The 26,283-nt window shown below is 45.1% G+C and overlaps 1 protein-coding gene across 2 annotated transcripts in view; it reads left to right on the top strand.

The window, feature by feature from the left end:
* Positions 1-3,007: 3,007 nt before the first annotated feature.
* Positions 3,008-26,283, top strand: part of KL (klotho) — a 73,348-nt gene continuing 50,072 nt past the window's right edge. Inside the window, exon 1 of one of the 2 annotated variants that reach the window (XM_073341681.2) lies at positions 3,008-3,805. In XM_073341681.2, coding sequence (XP_073197782.2) covers positions 3,038-3,805 — 768 coding nt within the window. In that variant the 5' untranslated portion in view covers positions 3,008-3,037. The remainder of the gene's footprint in view (positions 3,806-26,283) is intronic. The other variant, XM_073341671.2, reaches the window with a different exon arrangement.

Raw genomic sequence — 26,283 nt, forward strand, 5'->3', positions numbered from 1 at the left:
GTGGAAACTGCAGCAGACTTTATATATACACAAGTCTGCTGCAGTTTCCACGATATGCATCTGATGAAGTGAGCTGTAGCTCACGAAAGCTTATGCTCTAATAAATTGGTTAGTCTCTAAGGTGCCACAAGTACTCCTTTTCTTCTTCCAACAAACAAGGTATTTTCACAGTACAGTACCAGAAAAATTAAACTGCTCTTTGCACTGAAATGTTTCATTGGTGTCCAGTCCTAATTTATTGCTGGAGCCACTGATTAAACCTTTTAGGTGCTACTCAGCACAAACCCAGAATTGTTTTGTATTGCCCCGTTTGAACCACAATTGTTGCTGTATTTAATTGAACTGGAGTCAAATTTATTCAGCTGATCAGATTGTACTGCTACTGTCTGGTTATCAGCCTGGAAATACACTCCTTGCAGCTGATTAACCACCATCACAGTATCAACCCCTACCTACACTCTTATTTGCTTCCATTTAATAAATTTCCTGCACACAGCATTAACGGGTACAGTCTGCCGTTGTACAGCCATCAACTTAAAGCTCTAGCCATCTGACAGAAGAATAAATTAGTCAGAATTAATGGAGAAGTAGTATGATCCAGTATGACAAATGTGGGTTCCTATATTTAAAAAACAAAGAAAACAAACCCTTTCAAGTCTAATCAGTGCAAAGGGGAAAAAGATGGAACACTATCAAAAGCCAAGTAAAATGGTCTGTCGTGCTTGTGAAAGGTTAGACCCAACCTGAAAAATAAGTAAAACCTCCAGCTTCAGCAGCAATTGCTGCTTAAGATACAATGAATTATAAGCAATTACTTGCCTTTCCCCCCCTGCAGATGATTATTTTTCTAAAAATAGTTAAATTATCATAATACTTTCATTCTTTGGTTAAATAATAACTTTATCTCCTGGGAACATCTATCTTTAGTTATCAGCCTCTCTAGCGGATGCATATTGCTTTTAGATGCCCCAATATTTGAATTTTAAATACTGGCCTTTTCAACATTTTTTATTTGACTGCTCTAGTCGGATTTTTTTGGTTTAAATGAGATAAGAAGAGTAGCCATTTGAAACCTGACCTTTAGAAACAGTCCACATATCACATTCACACAAGCAATTAAAGGGAGTGACTAAAATCATTAAACTTAAATACACTGCTTGATGGATTTTGCCCTGTGAAGATCTGTGAGGCATTTCTAATTGAAACGTTTTTGCATGCAGCAAACAACCATATACCATAGTCTTCCCCTCCAGAAAGGAAAATAGGATATTGCCTGTGGGTGGCCACCCAGAAACTAGTATACGCCTGCGTGAGAGTGTAGAGTTTTTGGTCAATTAATTTTTTATTGCATGAGTGGAATGATCGCAGCTGTGATGACTCTTGATATTGTACCATGAAAAACGTGGGATACATTTATTTTAGGGTAATTTTCTATAGGATGTTAATGCCGCTGTGCCTCTGACATTTAAAACTGCTAGACAAAGTGCTGTATGTAAATGTACTGCAAGGGGGTTGTAACTCCAGGGCATTATAAGTCATTTCCATTTCTATTGTCTGTGATTGTCGGTATGATTCTAGCTTGTGGTCCTAACGAGTCAAAGTACAGCCTTCCAGTTAGCAGCATACGCTAGTCTTAAATACATGCCAACATTTAATTCGTCACAGTCAGTTTTTTCCACTGTTGGAACTAAGATTAAAGGATGGTATTGTACTTTCCCCCTTTCTTTCCTAATTGTCCATGCGCACAGGTGGAAAAATGACCATGAAAGGCAATTTAATCATACATTTGTCTCAAGAGCTCTGGAAGAGTTGACATTTAGACGCCTGTTAAAAAGTTTCTTGAAGACTGTTTTATTTTGACTTTTATAGTTGGTGAAACTCATCACTTCTGTCCAATAAACCCATTCTGCATCAGTGCTTTGCATTTAAAAGCGTGCTCGCTGTCACATCCCAAGCCTGGGGCTGATAACACAGAAATAAGTTTCAGAGTAACAGCCATGTTAGTCTGTATTCGCAAAAAGAAAAGGAGTACTTGTGGTACCTTACAGACTAACCAATTTATTTGAGCATAAGCTTTCCTGAGCTATAGCCCACTTCATGGGATGCATACTGTGGAAAGTGTAGAAGATCTTTTTATACACACAAAGCATGAAAAAATACCTCCTCCCACCCCACTCTCCTGCTGGTAAGAGCTTATCTAAAGTGATCACTCTCCTTACAATGTGTATGATAATCAAGTTGGGCCATTTCCAGCACAAATCCAGGTTTTCTCCCCACCCCCCCACCCCCCCAAACCCACTCTCCTGTTGGTAATAGCTTATCTAAAGTGATCACTCTCCTTACAATATTTCCTTACAGAAATAAGTGTCTCCCCAGTCAGATTTGGGCTCATGCGTGAGGGTGCAGAGAGATTCCTTCCCCAGTACAGTATGCCATACTGCTCCGCAGGAGCCGGAGGTTATTTCTCACCTGCCTTTGCGCTCCAGCAATCATTCATGTAATCGGTTCACAGAAAACACCCAGAGGTGGTTTTAAATGGCTCTCTCCAGAGAAGGGAGCGGAGCAAGGCGGCAGCAGCACAGGGCTCGTTTTCAAAGGCGCGGGCTTAAAGTGAGGCAGCACAGGGCGTTTTAGGTACCCAGGCCATAACCGCCCTGTGCCATGGGTCCCGCAGCGTTTGTCTCTGAAGCGCTGGTGGGTCTTTGCTCCAGGTGCAGGGGAGGGAAAGAGACAAACCGACGCGCTGCTTCTCAGGGGAGAAGAGTTGGAGCCTAGGGGGCAGCTGCTCCCCGTCCCCTTCCCTGTTCTGGCAGCGCGGGCCGCGCACCCTGGGACCCCCCCCCCCCAGTCACGGCGAAGCCCGGCGGCCCCCCGGGCACCCAGCTCGCCCCCCCCCCGGCCGAGGCCGCCGAAGGGCGCTGAGCACCTAGGTAATGATTAATGGCCGTGCCCACCCGCGGGGCGGGGAGGGGATAAAGGGGGCTGCGGGGCGGGAGCCAGGCGCTCACACGCGTCCCCTCTCCGCCCTCCCGGCAGCATGTCACCTGCGGCCCCGCGCCGCCGCCGCCTGCTGCTGCTGCTGCTGCTGCTCTGCCTGCTGGGCGGCCGCCGGCTGCGCGGGGAGCCCGGGCAAGGCGCGGGCACCTGGGCTCGCTTCGCCCGCCGGCCCTACCCGGAGGACGAGCTCTTCCTCTACGACGCCTTCCCCGCGGGCTTCCTGTGGGGGGCGGGCAGCGCCGCGTACCAGGCCGAGGGGGGCTGGCGCCAGGGCGGCAAAGGCGCCTCGGTGTGGGACACCTTCGCGCACCGGGCGGCGCCGCCCGGCGCCCGCCAGCCCCCGGCGCCCGCCGGCGGGGACGTGGCCAGCGACAGCTACAACAACCTCTTCCGCGACGCGGAGGGGCTGCGGCGCCTGGGCGTCTCCCACTACCGCTTCTCGCTGGCCTGGGCGCGCCTGCTGCCCAACGGCACCGCGCCGCCCAGCCCCGCCGGCCTGGCGCACTACGGCCGCCTGCTGGCCCGCCTGCGCCAGCGGGGCGTGGAGCCCGTGGTGACCCTCTACCACTGGGACCTGCCGCAGCGCCTGCAGGACGCCTACGGGGGCTGGGCCAGCCCGGCCCTGGCCGAGCTGTTCCGGGACTACGCCGAGCTCTGCTTCAGGCACTTCGGCGGCCAGGTGCGCTACTGGCTCACCATGGACAACCCCTACGTGGTGGCCTGGCACGGCTACGCCACCGGCAGGCTGCCCCCGGGCGTCAAGGGCGGCCCGCCGCTGGGCTACAGGGCGGCGCACAACCTCCTGCAGGTACGGGCTGGGCGCCCGGCGGGCAGGGGATGGAGGGGAGGAGACGCCGAGGGAGGGATGGGGCGGGGCGGGGTGCTGCCCACTCCCAGCGAGGGGTGCAGAGCTGGATGGCCGCCCAAGGAGTTTGCCCCACAAGTGGGGATGGAGGGAGAAGGCGAAAGCGCCGCAGTCTCCTCTCCTAGCCCGCCTCTGAGCTGGAGAGGAGAGAAAATCCCTCCCGCAGCTGGGAAGGAGCGGTGGCTGGACAGGGGAGAGAAGCGGGGGGTGAGTGGGTAGTGGAGGGGAAGAGAGGGAAAAGGGGCTGTCTCTCGCACACAACGAGGAATCGGCTCAGGAGCTGGGGTTTACACAGTCAGATTTGTTAGTGCAGATTTCCACTGGCAGTGATACGGGGGCTTGGCCAAGTTGGGAAATGCCTGGCAGGAGTTGCCGGTCGAAGAAACGTGGAAGAAAGGAGGCTCCCAGGACGAGCATTGCAAACGATGTACGCCTACCCTAAGAACGGTTGGGGGAAATCTGTAAATATCTTACACTGGGATTTACTGAGACAGAGGGGATATTTTCTAGAGTAGATGAATGGGATTCAGAGACAGGCAAAAGAGATGAGGTGGAGTTCTACATATTTGTAGATTGCTTGCAGATAATGTTCATCTTCCCAATGTCTATCCACCTCTGAACTTTTGTGTGGTGCACAGACTTTGTGAATTCATTGCCATCCACCAGAGAAGATGAAATACATTTGGCATCCTTGCTAACATTGCCACTATAGTAAATCTGCAAATTCAGACTATGCCATCTGCAATATTAAAAAAAGTTTCAGCGCCGTATGTCTGCCTGATGGAATGATGTAGTTGTCTTCTCCACTCAAATAACGTGTAGCAAAAGCCTCTTACAAAACTGAAATAAAATAGTAAATTAAGATAAAACATGACTTGGTACTGTGTAAATATATATCGTATTACATTGAGCTGGGTAATACGCTATCTTTTCGTTAGTTAACGATGTCTATACACAGCAACTTGTGGATGCACTTTGCATTTACGGTCCACCCTAACTCGTGAAAATAAATTAAACTAAGCCTCACATTATTTCATTCATTAATACACTGTAGAACAGTTACATATTGTGATCCAAAAGATCTGTAGACTCAATTCTATCTGTGTAATTGTGTTAATTGAATCATCCAGATATGTTGACTTGTAGCATCTCCTTTTAAAGATTCAGTGGAAATATTTGGTATAGTGGTAAAATATTTCTGAGAAAAATATTTTCATAGATTAATGTAGATGACAGAGCTAGTTGAAAATTTTCCATCAGAATGTTTTCTTGACCGGACAAAACTTTAACAAAATGGAGATTTGTTTTTTTTTATTTCTCACCTGCATTTTTGTGACAATATTGAACAAGAAAAAATCATTTCCTAACCAGTTATACAAATGGCCAGTTGTATAGTTTACCTGTTGGGTCATATTTGTGAATTTTTGTATCTGGCAGAAGCACTTGCAATTTGCCAATCAGAGTTCAGAAAAGTACCTACAAATTTTGTCTTAATTTCACTGACAAAGTACAAAGTTCATTGTACCTAGCACAAATTAATATTAATCTTTGGATACAAAGAAAATTTCTGTTTTCCCTTCAGTACTTGTGCCTCTTTTGTGTTAGGCCATGTCTACTTTACAGGTGCTACAGCAGAATAGCTATGGTACCATAGCGTAGACAGAGACTACAGCGACATAAGTGTTTTTTCCATCGCTGAAGGAACTCCACCTCCCTGTGTTATAGTAGCTAGCGCTATGTCTACACAATAGCCTATGCAGGCATAATTTATGTTGCTTAGGGTTGTGAATAAACCACCCCCCTGTTGCAATAGTTGGAAGATGTGTGGCAGCACCATCCCATTCAGTGCACTGAATGAGGCAAAGGTCCTGTAGAAAATAATAGTATGTGATTTTAAAAAACATATGATAATGTATACTCATAAGGGGACTGAATTAAAGTTGCACAGGCATTTCAAAACTTTTGAGTGCTTTATTTTGCAACCTTAATAATGTTCTTTTAACACAGTTTTTGTTACAGGTGTGTGTAAAATTCTAATTTTTTTTTAAAGCAAACTGAAGCACTCCTCCCGTCCCCAAACTCCATCATGTAACATCACATTGACACCCACGTGGATCATCAGCAGGGGATTTTAAATCCACACACACACCACTGCCACTTGAGCTAACAGAGTCACTGATTAACTGAGTAACATTGATAGGTTGTCATCCTCATTGTGGACCAGCACTAGATGAGGATGAGACATGCACTTCTTCGGTAGTTTTCATGGATATTTGCTGACAGCAGAGCAGTGGTGAGATTCAAGAATCTTGGGTTTCATTCCAGGCTTTGACTAGTGGCCAGTACTTAATTTGTAATGTAACTTGTGCCAGAGCTCAAGCAATTTTTTTTTACTTTCATAACTGACACGGCAAGCCCAGAGTTGCTGAGGCTATGAACTGCCAAGCCTAGAGGTGCCGGGGCTCAGCCCTAGCAAGCCTCGGCATAAATTAAGCACTGCTAGTGACACAGATTATTTTGTCTGTTACCTTGAAATCTGACCCCTTCTGCCCCATCCAGTCCAGTTTATCCTTGTGTCAGTCTTGTCTCTACCCACAACCCAGCTCCTCACTCTAGTCCAGATCTCCACTCCTCAGGCTTCTCATCCCAATCCAAGTCTCCTTGCCCAGCCCACGCTAGTCTCCCCCTTAGTCTTCCTGTCCGAGTGCCAGGCTCCCCTCCTGCTTCCATTCCCAGTTACTCTGCTCCCAGTCCAATGTCCAGCCATTACCAGTTCTCTTCCTTGTTCCCAGTCTCTCTCCCCCACTGGTCCCAGTTCCCCTGGTCCCAGCATGTCATCTGATCTGTCTCCACGGACTGACCTCCTGAGTCTCTCCGCTACTACCTCTCCTTCCTTACTTGTCCCAGTGAAATCAAGCTTGCTGAATATCTTCAGAAAAACTCCTTTGTTCTCAACTCTTTGCCTATCAACAGATGAACACCCTACCTCTCCAATATATATGTCCTTTCACATTTATCCCCTAATTTACAATATGTACAGAGTTTCTAGCTTCTTTTTTGCTTTTATTCAAACAAAGACCTTTATGAGCAAAAAGAAGCTTGCGCAAGTCTTTATACTGATGCATTTTACAGAATGTTGATTACCATAAAGTATTAATTCATGTCCCTCAAATCCTTTAAATCCCACAGATACTAATGTGGATTTTGAACTCCTTCTGAGGACAAGTTATTTATTATCTAAATAAGTAATCAGATAATAATTAGAATGCGAGTCAAATTCAGGGTTGGTATAAACAAGTCAGTGGAATTTTGTGCATTTACCTGGGTCTGAATGTGTCTGGTTGTGTGTTCATTTTTAACTGTTATATGTGCTACCTTTCTTTCTTTTCTTTTTTTTTCAACTTTTTAATTTATGTAGTCACTGTTTTTTCTGCTTTGCGATTAACATTTTTCAATTTTTGAACTTTAGTGCAAAGGTGACAATTTAAAAAAAATGTTTATAATGTTGAAAATCCAGTATATGGTTCCATACTTTGACATGTAGGAATTGTGGAATGAAACATTATAAATGGAGAACTTTTAAAATACATCATGAATACTTGCAAGCATAAATACGTTGCTTAAATTTAGGTGCCTAAAGATGTGCCTAATCATGTTGCATAGTCACTTGAATGCTTATTGTCATAACCCCTGGCCAACCTACCACTTCTTGTGCTCTCTTTTAGGTGCACAGTAGTTCTCATGATTTAGAGCCCAATCCTGCAAAATGCTGTGAGCTTCCTGTGAAGTGCTGAGGCAACTTCATCTCCTATAGAAGTCACCTTTGTAGGATTTGTCCAATAGCACCACCTGTTGAAAATGTTAAAGTGCTTGCTAGTGAAACTGCATGTGCACAGGTGCTAATTTTGGATAGAAATATAAGCACGCGCGACACAGGGACTTCTCAGTGCCAACTGCCAGAGGGCACAGAGGGGTACAAAGATTTTTACAGGGATTCCTTGAGTGAAATAGCTGCATAACCAAAGGTTGGCATGTGAGGTCTCTACTGAGAGTCCGTAGCCCACTGGTCATCCTTATCATTGTGAAATGTATGTATGGATAATATTTCAGAAATTATGTAGCTATACTAAAAAAAGTATATTCTTAAGGTCTGGGAGTTAAGGCAGGTATCTGGGAAGTGACATACTTGGACATGTTCCTTTCAGGCAGGAGGTAACAGATGCTTAATTCTCTGTCTGGCCACATGTGTATTGTGCATTGTATGTCTCACAATGGAAGCTTATATGCACACTAAGCTAAAAGTCAGTCAAAAAAATTGCAAAATCTACAAGAGAGAAAATCTACAGGAAGAAAAATAATAGCAGAGGAGTATCCTGTTTATGACTAAGATCAAAGGATTAGTCTGGTACGTCAGGAAATGCACAGAAAAACACAGTATCCTTCACTGAGGAGACAAGCTAACAGCGTATTTGTCATATGAAAGAAGGGTCCCAGCTAGACTGTAAAATACTGAAAAGACTTTGGGTGAACATTACTCTACAAGACATGAAAGTATCTAGTTAATTAAGTCTAGGTTCTGGAATGCATGTTATGATTTTATTTTATATGTAACTATTTGTTTCCAATACTTCTACTTGTTATTACGTCAGTCTCTGTGTTTTGTTAAATAAACTTATACTTGATTTCACTATTAACAAATCTAAGTGCTGTGAGTTGAACGGAGCTGTGCTCCTGAGGTGAATCTGGTAAGCAGGGGTGTACTACTCCTTTGGGAACGGTGGATCTGGGAATTCTGTGGGTGTCCAGTGGACCAGGGGCTGGGCCCTCCAGGGATACGCTCAGAGAGCTTGGAGATTGCAGTGTACCTATTGCTAACGTGTAGAAAGACAGTGGGGCCTGCCTAGGCCTAGAGGTGCATGCTTGTGTTGCCTTGTCAGGTAGAGTTGGAGAGCTGACCAGCAGAAGGTACAGTTATAGCTTCCTCACGTTAAGGGCAGGTATTAGCAAGGTGCCTCACAACCCCGGGTACTGCTGGAAAGCGTCATAACGTGTTCTATAAATGTCCACTCACTAGTTACAGAGCTCTTTGTGGTAGCCTCATTTCAAATTCTGAATTGATAAAATAAGGCACATTTTGTATGACTAATAAATAGTAAGGAAGATGTATAATGTAGGTGAGTATAGTTGAGATTATTTTTGTTCTGTGAGTGTATGTAGGAAACAAACCACTGGATAGTTCTACTGAAGTCAATGCAGCTATGCTGATTTACACCAGCTGAAGATCTGGCCCTTAGTTTTAGGGTACTGGGGAAAATGAATATTTTTCTTAAGCTAACGCTTTGTTTTTGACTGGTCTCAGACTCCAAAACTGGGTAAGAAATAGGTACAATTATGTGCCTTTTTATTAACAAAAGAAGTTGAATAGAACAGGTTGAATCCATAGAAGTTGACACCCACTCAAGTCTACAGTCAGAAAACAGAATGGTAGAAAGTTGACAAATGTAGGATGCATCCTGTTTTTATGAGCTGGGTTAAATCTTGTTATGGGCCGCATTAGAACCTTGTTAAAACTGATGTGTGAATGCGCCCTTCACTTCAGATCGTTGTAAGAGACGGTTAAGGGACCACACCTGACAAACCAGCATGTGTAGCCGGAGGTTTCCACTGTGTGTGTGTGTGTGTGTGTGTGTGAGTGAGAGAGAGAGAGAGAAACTGGGGTGCAGATACAGAAACGAAGACAGTCAGAACAGAGACAGACTCAGAGGTAAGAAGCAAAAAATCCAAGCAACAGCCTGTGAGCATGGTGTATGACCCTGGAAAAAAGCTAGAGAGAGGGTTTTTGGGTCTAGTGTTGACTCAGGAGGCTTGGGACTGTAAACTAAGGGCATGTCTATACTTAAAACTTCACAGTGGCACAGCTGCGCCATTGTAGTGATTCAGTGTAAACACTACCTACGCTGACAGGAGAGATTATCCTGTCAGCGTAGGTAATCCACTTGCCCAAGAGGCATTAGCTATGTTTGTAGAAGAATTCTTCTGTCGACTTAGCGCTGTCTACATGAGGACTGAGGTCATCTAAACAGTGCCACTCAGGGGTGTGGATTTTTCACATCTCTGATCAGAGGTGGTGCTAGCTCATTGGAGGCCCTAAGCGGGAAACTCGGGGGGGCGCCACTCACAACACATAATAAAAAAGCGAACGTGGGGCCCTTTGAGCTGCTCGCGGCCCTAAGCAATTACTTAGTCTGCTTATGCCTAGTGCCAGCTCTGTCTCTGACTGCCATAGTTAAACCAACCTAATTTTCTAGTGTAGACTAGGCCTAAGAAGCTATTGTTTTTATTCTAGTTCCTCCTGCATTTGGAGAAGCAGGACCTTGTACATTCCTTGTAAATAAACAAGATTGCATCCAAGAAAATATAAGATTCCATTATCAGTTTATACTTCCATTTGGAACACCTTCAAGGGCCTGAAGTTTGACGAGCCCCTCGAATTGAAAAGGGGCAACACTATCCTTCAGATAGGGAAGAGAAGAGTTCGTGTCCCCTTACTGAGTGACTAGAGTATTGGTGGCCGGTCCCCTTTCTCCTCAAAGAATCAGAGAAATGATCTGTTTCTGCAAATACATTTTTTCTGTTTCTTGATCCAAGTGAATTGTTTGTGCATTGAACTTGGGCCAATTTGCACAATATAAACTGCATTTTTTTCAGAAATCAAAGAACACATTTATTTCTTTAAGAAGTGGAGAGGAGCTGCTGCCTAGAAACCAGTCACGTCACAGACAGGATGCTGACTTTCCTCTCCTTTTCCTGGATAAATACTGTGCTTAGGTGTTGACCTTTTGGGGTTTGACCATTGAACACTAAACCCTAAAAAGTGTGAACAATTCTAAATCTAGGAACTTTCTCCTCTCAGTGCATGCACACTACCTCCTTTATATTAAATAAGAATAATGCATAGTCGGTGCACCACATTGTTTTCACTTGGAAATGCAGAGTAGGTCCATTGAAGTCAATTGATCTATTTATTCTGAAATAGCTGAAAGCAGAACTTGGCCCAGTTAGAGGTGAATACACCTGATAGTTATTGTAGAAATACATCTAACAGATTTTTTTTTAACAAGGAGCAACTGTAAATAATCCTGTTTTGTCACATCATGCAGATTTTCCCCTTCCTTTTTTTTTAAATATTACCAGTTACAATGGAAATGGAAACAAATAAGAAATTATCTAATTTCTAGCTTTTAATATCTTTTCCTCTCCTCTTCTTGGATAGTATTTGTTTGCAAATATTTTATTTCAATGGAAATTAATCACTCATCTTTTGAGTCATGTGGCTTTAAAGTGTCAGAGATGGTGAACAAGTATAATTAAACCAGTATAGAGAATTCAGACTAGACATCATGATTTCCTATAATGTAATCTTCTTGATGTAGGTGGTTCTGATATAATCACAAATTCTACCATTTGTGAGGTGAGAGACTCTTTGAAGCTTTTATCATGAATGAAAAAAATTAAAAACAAAAAGTAAGAGTTCAGTTGTAAACTGTGCTAAAACAAAAGGCAGGAATTCTTGGGTTGGCTGTATTTTTATAAAAATCAACTGTAAATACCTGGTGCAGAAAGGATGAAAGTAATCCCATTTTGTCCTCCAAGCATATGATTGCACAGTACATTCACAGAATGAGTTGTTTTCAAATACTCAGTCTGAGTAAATAAAGTCCCAGTTGTACCACAATTGCTAACTTTACTCTACTACTTAGGGCTACTTGTGAAGTAAGATGCTATTCAAGGTGTGTAAGAGTGATAAGTTTAGGCTCTAAATGGATGTCATTCAACTGTAGGCATATTATGTCTTGATCAGAACTTGAAGAGATAAAAGGAAATGCTATTCAAACTCAATGTGTAAATTCTCTGTTGTTGCTTTCCTCTGTAAGCAGTGCCAATATTTTTATTTAAGATCAAAGTTCTAGTTTGACATTGGTACATATTGGATAGGATATTTTCTGCTCACTGCCAGGAAGATAGTGAACTATTGGTTAACTGCAGTTTAATAAAGATAAAGGGCATTTGGATAGTCACCAAAAGAATCCTTCCTAAAACTTTACTCGGCACTGAAGGACTGAAAGTCAAAAGGTGTTTGCTCTTTGTTGATACCCTTTTCTATGTTAATCTAATAGAAGATGATAGAGTGGTAAGGACCTCTTGGTCAGGGCCGGTGTAACCACTAGGCGAACTAGGCAGCTGCTTAGGGCATCAAGATTTGGGGGCGCCAAAAAGGGCTCCGGTGGGATGAGCGGCGATGAGCTCACAGGTAGGAGGTGGCCAGGCGGAAGGGTGTGGGCTTGGGGTCGCGCCCCCCCCCCGCGCTGATCGCTCTGCCTCCACCTCTCCCCCTACAGGTGCCAGCCCCCTGGCCAGCCCCGGCTCCACCGGACCTGAGGAGGTGAGGTGGGCGGCGGGGAGGGAGCATTGGGCACCAGGGCTGAGGGGGTGGGGCAAGGAGGAAGGCTTGGGCTGCCGGAAGGGGGCTCCATGGGCTGCCCGGGGGGCTCTGCCCTGTGGTGGGGAGGCAGGGGCCTGCTGGTGCTGTGGGTTCGGGGGGAGGGGGGGGGAGACTCTGTGTGCCAAGCTCTGGGAGGAGGGGCGGTGTGGCGTGGCTGGCCGGGGGGAGAAATGAGAGGGTGGGGAGGCTGTATGCCAAGCTCTGGAGTCGGGGCCAGGGTCCCGTGAGCCAGCCTGAGGCGCGGGTGAGCTGGGCTGGAGGGGGCTGCATGCCATGCTCTGGAGACGGGAGCAGGACTCAGCTATGTGCCAGGCAGGGCTGGGGTGTGTGTGTGCTGGGGGAGGGTGCTGTCTGCTGAGCAGGGCTGGGGGGGAGAAAGTGGAGGGGGAGTGCTGTGTGCCGGGGCGGGAGAAGGCGGAGGGGGGCTGCATGTCTGGCTGGGCGCTGTGAAGTGGGGGGGCTGTGTGCCTGGCTGGGGGGCTCTTTGTGTGCTGGACTAGGCTTTGGGGGCAAGGTGGGGAACCAGCGGGCCAAGCCAGCTGGGGAGGGGGCTGTGGAGTGAGGTGGAGTGCCCTGGTCCGGGTTTTAGGCGGATGTGGGGGGGATGCTGTGTGCCTTGCCAGGCTCCGGGGGGAGACAGGGGGGTTGTGTGCTGGGGGCCTCTGGGGAGGGCTGTGATCTGGGGAGAGTGTCTGGGGTGGGTGGGACAAGCGTACTGCTTCACTACGGTACAAAGTGGCAATGACGTCATTTTCCTCGTCACGCGCAGCCTGACAGGCTGGTTATAGTGCTATGTTTACTAGTTTTTGGAGATTGTCGACTGAGGCAAACTATTTTTGTTGAGTTGTTTCAGATCTAAGACTCTGGCAATTGCTGCTGCATTATTTTGCTAATACTTTGTGTCAATTGTGTGCGAGTCTGGGGGGGGGGACGGACGACAGAGGAGAGGGGGCACAAGGTGGAAGTTTTGCCTAGGGCGCAAAATATCCTTGCACCGGCCCTGCTCTTGGTACTTACACTTCAATCAAGTAGCTCAGAACCTTTACTTCTTTATAATTGTACTTTTGAGGGCCTGATTCAAAACCCACTGGAGTCAATGGAAAGACTCCCACTAATTTCAGTGGGATTTGATCAAGATCCAGTGCCCAGTCCCACAGCCCTTATTCACAGGAGTAGTCCCATTGGAAATAGTGGGGCTGTGGGCCTGCTGTTATGATTAAGGGCTGCAGGAGTGGCTGCTTTCTTGACTTGAATACTTCTACAGAGTGCTCCTTAAATACCTCATGAGATGCACAGTTCTACTCTATAGTTGTACAAATTTTTATTTTTACATTTCTCCTTATTTTCACAAATTTTCCCTAGTATTCCAGGTAAAGGGTGGGAATAATCCCTAACCGTACTTTTGTCTGGGTGTTTGGAATAAAAACCAACTTCAGTTTTTAAAGGGTGAAATTGATAGCTTAATTTGATAGCATTTATAATTTTGTAATTCCTGCCTTTACTTCTTGACTGAAGACAGCAAAGCTGTGTGAGCTATGACGAAGAGAAGAGCAATCTCTATTCAGCACGTCTTAGCAGAAAGCTATACAGGAACTCTGGGGTAAAAGACATTTGGTGTCCTTATCTCCTACTCAGGATTTAAACCTATGGAGGCCTGATTCTAATGTCTTTTTTGCTTTGGTGGAAATGAAATCACAATTGGGCCCAGAGACACTGATGGACTCATAGGAGTCCTTCTGGATTTATACTGGTGTAACTTGCAGAATCTGGCCCTCGGTGTTCTTTACAACACTAACTCCTTCAGTAAAGTTATAAAGTTTTCACTGAGTTATAAAATCTTCCTTTCACAAATCTATCTACAACGAAAAACAAAAGGTGAATTTCCCCTGGCTTCAACTATTGCTTCTCACTAACCTGAAATATGGCCAAAATAATACATGTGTGCAGATAACCGGTGTTGAGAGTATTTTTTTTCTTGCAGGGATAGGGTAGGCTGGTGAGAGGTAGGGTACCATCAGTAGGAGTTGGATTCAATGAGCGAAATTCAAAGATGATGTACATTAGTCATTGATTTAATTTGGTCATAAAACTGGATATGGGGATCAGATTTATGGGCATGCTCGAGGCACCTCACACTGCTTCAGCAGGGCAAGACAGTCGTAAGAAAGGCTTAATTTGCCTTTTAAACCAGATTTATGGCTGCTTTGTGTTGTCTGAGCAGCTCAAAGCAGCCAGACGATGCTGGTGAATCTCACCCATAATTGGTAACGTAGTATAACTTGCACTGATTCAGCATTCTGTGGGTGGGCAAAAGAATTGTAAATTAAATACTGTGGGTCAGACTCTGGAACTGATTCTCTTCCCGCTTAACACCAGTTTTACACAGTATATCTGCACTGATGTCAATGGAGATATTTTGAATTTTAACTGGCATAACTTGGTCCAGCACTGCTCCTTGATAACTACCTTCCAGCATTTCTGAATTTGCCCAAATTGAAGTACATTGCCTCTCTGACATGCAAAACCCATGGCTCTTCATTTCTATGTGTATTGCCATTCTCTGCCCAGCTGTAATTCAGTTTCATGGAGCATTTCAAAATCTGTTTTTGTTTCAATTCAGACAAAACCAAAAATTTATAAATTCTCTGTGCAACAAAGATTATTAAAAACATTTATTTGAAAAAAAAATGTTGTTTGATCATTTCAAAACAGGCAGGCAAACAGTGAGCCTAGAAGCCCCGGGATCCCTGGACTGAGTCAGGAGGCTTGGAGGTTGGGAGCCGGAAACCCCAGATCTGCAGCATGCCACCTGGCTGGGGCTCCAACAGCTTCCCACCTCCCATGCCAGCTGGGTCCCCCAGCTGCCTGACTACCAGAGAGCTAGCTGGCTTTCAAACTGGGGAGCCTGGGGGTTCTGGCTCTGTGGCAGCCTCCTAGGTGGGCTGCAGAGGAGGTCCAAAAGCTGTCAGGAAATCAGGCAGGTTTCTGATGGAAATTTGTCAAAATCAACAGGTTTCCGCATTTCAATGAATTATGTTTTTCCAATGGAAGAGTGTTTTGTTGAAAAAATTTTCAACCAGCTCTAGTGAACATAAATTAATTTTGAGACTCCCAGCATTCCCTGAAATTGAGACAATCATTTCTCCAATTTTAAGGCTGTCATAGCCATTGATCTTGGACTTATGTTTTACTCCAATTTACCACCACAGCACAGAGCAACAGGACAGTTTAAAATCAGCCAGGCGAGATTATTTTCTGGAAATGCCTTGCTATTTTGTAAGTCCAAAAGTCAACCTAGAAATCTATTTACAGCTTAATGTCCTTAGCAAAGGTTAGGAAACTTTGGCACCACTAGACTCATTACATGTCCATCCCAATATAGAATGTTTGCTTTTACAGTTGAATAGATAAGAATATTCATTTCCTTCTCAAGAAAACAGCAAAAGGTAATCTGGTTTTGGTAGCTAGTCAATGGTATTATCTGATAAAAGTCCACGGTAATTTTCAGAGCTATTTTTTAATCAGCTCTCTTTTTCAGTTATTGCTCTGTGTATTTAGCAGCTCCATTAAATCAGTTGTTGTCCAGAGCTAAGGGCAAAGTGTACCTAATTTGTTTAACTTTTAGCATTTTTAAAAATTCTCATTTTAAAAGCAGCCCCAGTAACTCTCGAACCTGGTCACTGATTCATTATTCTGATTGTGTTGTCTTAAGCCACAAGTATTTGCAAACACCAGTCCCATGCCAATTATTGGTTCTCTTTTGAGAAAGTTGGTTTGAAATACATTGTGTAGTCAGATGAGTATCCTCTTACTTAGATTTCAATTTAATTTTCTCTACAAAAAGGTCAATTCCAGAAACCCATTAACTTAAATTAATGTTGGATTGGGCCCTTTATCATGATAATGTACTTTACTGTATTGTTGGCATCGTATTTTATATCTTATTCAACTATAAACATAGCAACAGGCTGCCCTCAGCAAGATGGTCCCCCTATCCCTTTAACCTTTTGTAGGTGACAGTGAGGCTGCCCTGAGCTAAAGTGGCCAGCATCTCTCATTATTTACAAAATGGTGGCCTCTTGGTGGCCATGTGAAAGCCAGGCAGGGGACAGAAGCATGCAGAGGTGCTGATAGTGAGACTGTGAGGAAAACGGCATGAGGAATGTGTTAGGAAACAGGACCTGATCCTATGAGGAGTCAGGAGAAAGTAGAGTGGAGGAGGCAGACTTAGAAGTATGTGTTGGTAAGTGGATTCCCCTCTGAGTCGCAAACAAGGAGGCCTGCATTTGTGTGATGTGTTTTTAAAGCTTGACATTTGAACCTAAAATGGAATTCGGGGCAATTGGCCTTCCCCAAAGGCAAAAAAAATATCAGAAAGCTGGCAAACCCCACCATGACTTTGGCTTACAAATCATAAGATTTTGAAGATAATCTTATGATTCTGGTGAGTCTGACTCATCATTTAATGAGCTTCAGTGTAGGTGGTGGAGCTAAAGGCCAAGATTCAGATTTTTGCACTTGATCTGGATTGCAGAGATGTGATTGATCATATTCATCATTGCCAGTTCAAGACTCTGAGAAAGGGAGGGAGATCCAAACAATCTGAAAAACAGAATAGGCATAGGTAGTGGGTATAATAGGCATGGGGAGGCTCTGCTGCCGGAACCCCAGTTGCGGGGTTTGTGGGGGAAGTTTTTGTTTTATTATGCCCCATGCAAGTTCTGGGGCATCTGAGGAGGTGGTATTTGGTACTCAGCTTCTCGGCTTCATAAATAATCTCCCTGAAGAGAGAGAGATTACTGATGAACACAGGAATCTGAGTAGCAAATACCGCCTCCTCGGCCGCCCCGGAACCTGAATGAGGCATAGCAAAAGCTTCTTCTGGAGAGAGTCAGAGACGCTTTTCCCCATGGCAGTTTTGGGGTCTGAAGGGGAATGGTGCAGCTGGCTTGGGTCTCCTCCGGGCAGGTGTGGGGGGGTGCTTGGTTCTCTGGCCAGCCCAGAGCTCCTCCGGTGGTGGTGGTGGGGAGATAGGTGGAAGGGGAAGAGTCAGGGGCTAGCCTCCCTGAAGGGGGACTCCACCCTCCAGCCATAAGAAAAGGGTAAATGGCATATGATGTGTCATCAAATGGTAAGTCTATTCACCTCATCAAAATATATGAGCACATAGGTATTTGGCCTTTGGGATTTTTCAAAGGAGCCTAAGGGCTTGTCTATACTTCAAAGGCTGCAGTGGCACAGCTGCAGTGCTTCAGTGAAGATGCTGTCTACACCAACAGGAGGGCTTCTACTGTCAGTGGAGATAATCCAACTTCCTGAGAGGTCTCTGCTCCCCTTCTGTTGTGTTGAGTGTGAAGGGAACTTTCTCTGGGGGTAAGTAGTGGGCAATGGGTGTCCTTTAGCATCACCTGCTGGCTGTACATGGCACTGCAGGCACTTCCTGCTTCAAGTTCTCCTCACCCAGGTTTTCTCTCTGAGATTCATATGGCTCAGTCCTCTGTCTGGGTCACTCTCAGTCCCTTTTCAGGGTAACAGTAGTTCTAAACAGACGAAAGGGTCTTTCTACCTTGCTTTGGACTCCGCTGGAGTCCCTCTCACAGTCTGGACTACCTTCTCGGCTACCTTCCTGGCTCTGGGATAGATCCCAGACTTCCATATTTCTTCAAGACGCTACTCCAAGACCTTCTACAGAAACCCAGCTTCTCCCTGAGGTTTCTCACTGCTCTGCCATAGAGCACTGGTTTTCCTGGGGTACCCACCTGATTGATGACAATGGCTCAGGGCCGTCCACAGAAGCCTGCCCACTCCCCAGACAGATCTCTCTCCGCTCTCCTATGAGACCCAGCTTTTCATTAAACTATCACCTGACCCCCAGTTAGTCCTGGTCCCACAGACAGAGAAACAATTAATTAATTAAGGCACAGGTGAGGCTGGCTCCATCTTCAGGTTTCCTGGTCCCAAAGCATCTGGAATGTTGCTATTGGCCTCCCTGATGTTAATTAGTCTGGCAGAACCAATGACCTCTGTCCAATTAGCTGCGTTAACTGCATCCATGAGGGCTCAGGGTGCCCTTTATCAGATCAGCTACCCCTTGCTCAGATTCCTGACACTTCCTCTCCTCCCAAAATGATATATAGGAATTAGAGCTGGTTGAAAAAATTGTGATTGATCTTTTTCATCAAAATTTTCTGATTTGTTGAAATCAAAACATTTCACAGAGACATTTCAATTTTGACAAAAATTTGGAATAAAGTGAAATTTAAAAACTTAGTTGCATTGACTTTACCACTTTGTTTTGTTCCAACTTTAGAATTTCATTCTGAGTTTCCTGTTTTATTTCACCTTGTTGTTGAAAAATTCCATTACAATGTAGTGTGTCAGTCACTCTGTTCGCATGTTTCAGAGTAACAGCTGTGTTAGTCTGTATTCGCAAAAAGAAAAGGAGTACTTGTGGCACCCTAGAGACTAACCAATTTATTTGAGCATAAGCTTTCCTGAGCTACAGCTCACTTCATCGGATGCATACTGTGGAAAATACTGAAGATGTTTTTATACACACAGACCATGGAAAAAATGGGTGCTTATCACTACAAAATGTTTTCTCTCCCCCCCCCCCTCCTGCTAGTAATAGCTTATCTAAAGTGATCACTCGCCATACAATGTGTATGGTAATCAAGGTGGGCCATTTCCAGCACAAATCCAGGGTTTAACAAGAACGTCTGAGGAACAGTGGGGGGCCGGAATAAACAAGGGGAAATAGGTTACTTTTTACAATGAATCAACCATTCCCAGTTTCTATTCAAGCCTAAGTTAATTGCAATTTGCAAATTAATTCCAATTCAGCAGTCTCTCATTGAAGTCTGTTTTCGAAGTTTTTTTTGTTGAAGGATAGTCACTTTGAGATCAGAAATCGAGTGACCAGAGAGATTGAAGTGTTCTCCAACTGGTTTATGAATGTTATAATTCTTGACATCTGATTTGTGTCCATTTCTTCTTTTATGTAGAGACTGTCCCAGTTTGCCCAATGTACATGGCAGAGGCACATGTTGCCTTGTGTGTTCCTTCCTTGAGTGAGAACACATTGTTTCACATTTGTTCAGTTTACCCATGTGAAGTTCCAGTGTGAGTTGCTGCAGCAGGACTGTTTACTTTGTTTGCTTGAAGTTGCAGACTGATGCATCTTATTCTTTAGTGAAAGAAATGTAGCAGACTGAGGACTGTCGGGATAGAATTCCTCTGGCATAGTAGGTACTGTCTAACTCACCTCTGTAGCTGCTGGCTGGTGGCATGACTGCTGTGTGAGACCGTAATTATTCAATTATTTATTTCACCTCAGGAGCCTGCCTGCCTTCATTCCCCCATCATCCTATCCTCCAAGATGAAAAGAGGAATTTTAAAACAGCAATAGTTTGAGGGCAAAAACATTTTCAGAAACTGCTTGTAGGATGAGCAGTGGTGAACTTGTGCCATCCCTCTCAGAATGCCTGTCTCAAAACAGTGCGCAGCTGCTCGGAAGCAATGTTCTTCCATGGAGCAGTTCAGGGTTGGGAAAAAGAAAGATGACTTCTGGCTTTCTCAGTGGAGAAAGGGTTGTGGAAGCTCTGCAGCATGAACCCCAGGGAGTGAAACCAGAATCTCATAAGGAATAGGAATTAGCAGAATCCACTTTGCCCCAGGCAGACAGCTCCTCTGAAAAGGAATATTTCCCTGAGGCACAATTGACCAGTCAGGCTGAGGGACGTAGCAATACTAGGAGGTGGAGGAGGTTAGTGTATCTCCAGTTAGTTTAGCAGGTTGCAGGTTCTGATCGGGAGGCTGACCACCAGCAAGCTATGCTCAGAGACCATTAGCTTCCTCTTAAGCTTAGCTCCACTGCTCCCACTCATTCCTTTCTGGAAAGGATGTGGTTTATAGTCACAGCTCCCAGATGAGAGGACAACCACTGACTCCATCTCTGCTGGCCGTGGTTTTTGGTGGGAACAGTAGAGGGGAAGGCAGTGCTCCTAGGCAGCATGTAACTTAGCAGCAACTGTCGCCAGCTACAATCCCCCAAATCTCTCCTGAAAAATGCACTAAATAGATATCCTCCTGGGTTTGCAAACACTTCAAAGTTGATACTGGAGAGAGTATCAGTGCCATTTGCCAATTATGCAGACATTGGTTCAGGCTGGGCTGTCACCACAAAGGCTGGGGACATCAGGCATGCTGGCACACATGGAACTCAATCACAGAGCACACATACTGAAATAGGTTAGCTTCGGAGAGAAACAGCCAGGCACTGGGTCTTCTACGGAGCAGAGGCTGGCGCAACCTGTGATTTCCATGATTTTGACAGCTTAGGAGAGAGTGTTCAGAAGGGGCAAAAATATGATTGCAGCCACCCTAGCGTTGTGACACTGGTTACAGAATGTGTATGGATGCTGCTGTGGACATATTTCCTTTCTCCCATGTGGAGGATGAGGGCTGCAGACACCTTATGGCTGCAGCTGTCTGCAGATGGCAGAACCTTAGACACTCCTCTTTTCCTAAAAATGCATTTCCAGGTCTGTGTACTGCTGTGAGAAGTGAAGTAGGGTTGACTGGGTAACTGAAGGTGGAAGGGCGCATCTGCCCATGAACATGTGTACCAGTGATCAGATAGTGACTGCATGACTGTTTATGATCTACTGGGTGAGCAGCAGCAGATTGATTAGCAACAGCATTTGCAATATGTATACCCTCAGTCAACAGCCCACAATGCTTTGCATGTGGGGCCTTGAAAAACAGCACACCTCCAGAAACATCTTAGAGAAGGTGTGCTGTCACCAAGTGGCTAAAGCCTCTGGACCTCTCTGCTGGGTTTCTGGCAATGGACAATGGAGTAGACATCACAAAGGCAGAGTGTGATGATTGCTTCCAGCTTGTCCCTTGTCTTGCTCACTGCCTCAGTCTCGTTGTGAGGGAATTCCTGGGAGGGGTGTGATACAAGGCTGCAGGTGCTGCTGTCAATGGCCAGGAAGCTCTGTGGCCACTTCAGCTAGTCTAAGTGCACTACAAATTTAGAGAGCTACAGGAGTCACTCAAACTGCCACCAGTTGAAGTAGGAGGTGGTGAGCAGGTGGCTCTCCACCTTTTACAGGATGGAAAGTCTGTATGAGCAGAGAAAAGCAATGGTAGGATTCCAGCTCTGTGGGCCCAGGAATGTACAGATGAACACCAGCCTCCAAACTTCACCCACCGGCTCCTCATGAAGAAGTTAACCAACCTCCTATGACATTTTGAGACCACAGGGATCAACCAAGTAATTCCCTTGCTGTGTCTGCTGGAGAGAGAACTGAGACGCATGTTCCAGAAACAGAGTGGGGAATCCCTGGTGGGAGTCGTGGTCTTTTCTTCTGGGAAATCACCATCTCTTAGACATCTGGGAGAAGGAGCATAACTGGATAGCAACATATCTAGACTGTTGATTCAAAAGTACTATGCCTGCCTTCCTTCCTCTCATCAGAGAACAGGGAGGCAGGCATGCTCCAGGTGGAAAAACAGCTTGTGCTGCCACCCTTGCTGCCATGGCATCATTGATAATTGTTGTGTTAGCTTTTATTTATTCTACATGTGCTGCAGTCACACCTCTGACTGTAAGGTAGTCACACCCTAAAAGACATGGTGGCTAATGTCATTGATGGGGTGATTCAAGACACTGTCACCACCAGGAGGCAACACTAGCAGAGGGCAGTACGACATGGGTTCTACCAAGGGAGAGAGCAAAAGGTCGTCGTCGTCCTTTTGGCAGAGGTTGGGGGATTTGAAGTTGTCACATTGTTTCTTCCCATCTTGAGGAGCAGAAGCCTGATGCTGCTGCAGCAGAGAGGATGGTGGAGGAATATTTACAAGATACGATGCTGGTATGCCTAACTCAGACCCTCTTCATTATTAGCAACTAAGGAAGGGTGTATGGCCAGTCGTTCCATCAGCTGGCTGTTACCCATTTCTCCTGCCCACCATCAAATATGTACTTGGAGCACTACTTTTGTGCAACAAACCCAACAGTCTCCAGCAGGTGCATGAGTCTCTTGACAGGGAATGTCATAGGCCTACTCAGAGTCATAGAGATTAAGGCCAGAAGGGACCACTGGATCCTCTAAGTCTGATCTGCACATCAGAGGATCCTAGTGGGGTCCTTGGAGAAAGGGAAGAAGGAGGATCCTGGGAACTACAGGCCAGTCAGCCTCACCTCAGTCCCTGGAAAAATCATGGAGCAGGTTGTCATAAATATAAAGGGAAGGGTAAACCCCTTTGAAATCCCTCCTGGCCAGGGGAAAGCTCCTCTCACCTGTAAAGGGTTAAGAAGCTAAAGGTAACCTCGCTGGCACCTGACCAAAATGACCAATGAGGAGACAAGATACTTTCAAAAGCTGGGAGGAGGGAGAGAAACAAAGGGTCTGTGTCTGTCTGTAGTCGTCTTGGCCAGGGACAGAACAGGAATGGAGTCTTAGAACTTTTAGTAAGTAATCTAGCTAGGTATGTGTTAGATTATGATTTCTTTAAATGGCTGAGAAAAGAATTGTGCTGAATAGAATAACTATTTCTGTCTGTGTATCTTTTTTGTAACTTAAGGTTTTGCCTAGAGGGGTTCTCTATGTTTTTGAATCTAATTACCCTGTAAGATATCTACCATCCTGATTTTACAGGGGGGATTTCTTTATTTCTATTTACTTCTATTTTTTATTAAAAGTCTTCTTGTAAAACACTGAATGCTTTTTCATTGTTCTCAGATCCAAGGGTTTGGGTCTGTGGTCACCTATGCAAATTGGTGAGGCTTTTTACCAAACCTTGTCCAGGAAGTGGGGTGCAAGGTTTTGGGAAGTATTTTGGGGGGAAGGACGCGTCCAAACAGCTCTTCCCCAGTAACCAGTATTAGTTTGGTGGTGGTAGTGGCCAGTCCAAGGATAACGGGTGTAATATTTTGTACCTTGGGGAAGTTTTGACCTAAGCTGGTAAAGATAAGCTTAGGAGGTTTTTCATGCAGGTCCCCACATCTGTACCCTAGAGTTCAGAGTGGGGGAGGAACCTTGACACAGGTCCTCAAAGAATCAATCCTGAAGCACTTACATGAGAGGAAAGTGATCAGGAACAGTCAGCATGGATTCACCAAGGGAAGGTCATGCCTGACTAATCTAATTGCCTTCTATGATGAGATTACTGGTTCTGTGGATGAAGGGAAAGCAGTGGATGTATTGTTTCTTGACTTTAGCAAAGCTTTTGACACGGTCTCCCACAATATTCTTGTCAGCAAGTTAAGGAAGTATGGGCTGGATGAATGCACTATAAGGTGGGTAGAAAGTTGGCTAGATTGTCGGGCTCAACGGGTAGTGATCAATGGCTCCATGTCTAGTTGGCAGCCGGTGTCAAGTGGAGTGCCCCAGGGGTCGGTCCTGGGGCCGGTTTTGTTCAATATCTTCATTAATGATCTGGAGGATGGTGTGGATTGCACTCTCAGCAAATTTGCGGATGATACTAAACTGGGAGGAGTGGTAGATATGCTGGAGGGCAGGGATAGGATACAGAGGGACCAAGACAAATTGGAGGATTGGGCCAAAAGAAATCTGATGAGGTTCAATAAGGATAAGTGCAGGGTCCTGCAATTAGGACGGAAGAACCCAATGCACAGCTACAGACTAGGGACCGAATGGCTAGGCAGCAGCTCTGCGGAAAAGGACCTAGGGGTGACAGTGGACAAGAAGCTGGATATGAGTCAGCAGTGTGCCCTTGTTGCCAAGAAGCCCAATGGCATTTTGGGATGTATAAGTAGGGGCATAGCGAGCAGATCAAGGGACGTGATCGTTCCCCTCTATTCGACATTGGTGAGGCCTCATCTGGAGTACTGTGTCCAGTTTTGGGCCCCACACTACAAGAAGGATGTGGATAAATTGGAAAGAGTCCAGCGAAGGGCAACAAAAATGATTAGGGGTCTGGAACACATGACTTATGAGGAGAGGCTGAGGGAACTGGGATTGTTTAGTCTGCAGAAGAGAAGAATGAGGGGGGATTTGATAGCTGCTTTCAACTACCTGAGAGGTGGTTCCAGAGAGGATGGTTCTAGACTATTCTCAGTGGTAGAAGAGGACAGAACAAGGAGTAATGGTCTCAAGTTGTGGTGGGGGAGGTTTAGGTTGGATATTAGGAAAAACTTTTTCACTAGGAGGGTGGTGAAACACTGGAATGCGTTGCCTAGGGAGGTGGTGGAATCTCCTTCCTTAGAAGTTTTTAAGGTCAGGCTTGACAAAGACCTGGCAGGGATGATTTAATTGGGAATTGGTCCTGCTTTTGAGCAGGGGGTTGGACTAGATGACCTCCTGAGGTCCCTTCCAACCCTGATATTCTATGATTCTATGATTCCACGGTACCTCTGGGTGCCTCTTTTGCAGGTGGGACCAGAGGCACTGATTCCGGAGTCTTTCCCCTGTGCACTTGGGAGCCCCCTTCACAGTGGTGGCAGGCAGCCACCTTTGACTGACCTGTCACTATTGCAAAGTTCTCCCATATACTTGAGCATCACCTCGTTGCGTGGCAAGCAGCTACCTCCCCTTCACCTTCCCCCTCCCCACCACTCTTTCTTCCATCTCTGCTATGGGGAGTTATTTATTTATTTATTTATTTGGCCTTTATTTACATCTGTCAGTCACTAGTACTCCTATCCTTCTCTGGCCTCTCCCTGCCTGGACTAAGTGATGCAGTGAAAATTCCAATCAAACTAGCTGCTACTGGTTTTTTCTGTACTGGGCTGAAAAAGGTTGAACTGTTTCATTTCAACATGAAACATGGGGCTGAACAAAAGGGATGGAGAAGAGCTATTTAAACTAAAAGACAGTGCTGGCACAAGAATAAATGGGTATAAAGTGGCCATGAGTAAATTTAAGATGGAAATTAGAAGGATGTATCTACCATCAAAGAAATGAATTTCTAGAACAACCTTTCAATAGAAGTAGTCGGGGCAAAGAACCTAATTGGTTTTAAAATGGAGCTTGATACATTTGAATGGGGTTATCTGATGGGGTTGCCTGTGACACCAGGGAACTGGACTTGATGACCCATGAGGTTTTCTCCAGTCCTATGTTCCCATTATTGAAATGCAATTTTTTTCAAATTTTTGTTTTGCAGAGAATTTTGAAACTTTCAAATTCATTCAAAATTGGTACAAAAATTAATTTAGAAATAATCTGTGAAATGGAATCACCATTCTCTGCCCATTTCTAGCAGTAATGTACAATGACAACTGGCTCCTGCATCAGCCCAAGCTCAATGCTCTTTCTGCCAACTTTCCATTACCTGGCTAACATGCCACTACCCTCCACCAACCAACAACCCTTCCATCATAGTACTGTTTTCTCCTCCTAGGACTAGAACCCCCTGACTTCTTACCATATTTACCAGTGCTGGCTGTCCTCCCCATCCACTTTTCAACAGCAGTAAATAGGTCAGTCCTATTCCCTTTAAGTAGTTTGAGAAAAGAATTGCTACAGAGAAAACAATACATTTAACAATCATGCCTTTTGGCAGTTTTTCACTGTATTGTCTCCCGTTGCCAAAAAGAAGTCTACAATGCTTGGGGACCAATCCTTTGTTTACATTGTTGCTTCTCGCTTGCTGATTCCCAGAATATTGGGAGTCTTTGTCTATGGAACATTTTATAGTATTTTAGCCATAACAGTAAAGATGTGCACTTAAGTGAACCTGCCAGATTTGATGGCAAATTGGGTGACGTCAGTACCATAAAGAGAGAATAACTTCTCAGATGCATAGCATGTGTGGCAGTCAGATGTGCTGATCTGTTGGTGTAAAAGCATATGAGGTAATTGTTAAGGTTTTGCATTAGAGTGCTAGTTTGATGAAGTAGGGGTGCATATTGCTTTTTTCGTACCTGACGGATATTGAAGTAAAA

This window comes from Lepidochelys kempii, chromosome 1 (genome assembly GCF_965140285.1).
Source record: "Lepidochelys kempii isolate rLepKem1 chromosome 1, rLepKem1.hap1, whole genome shotgun sequence".
Lineage (NCBI taxonomy): Eukaryota > Metazoa > Chordata > Testudines > Cheloniidae > Lepidochelys > Lepidochelys kempii.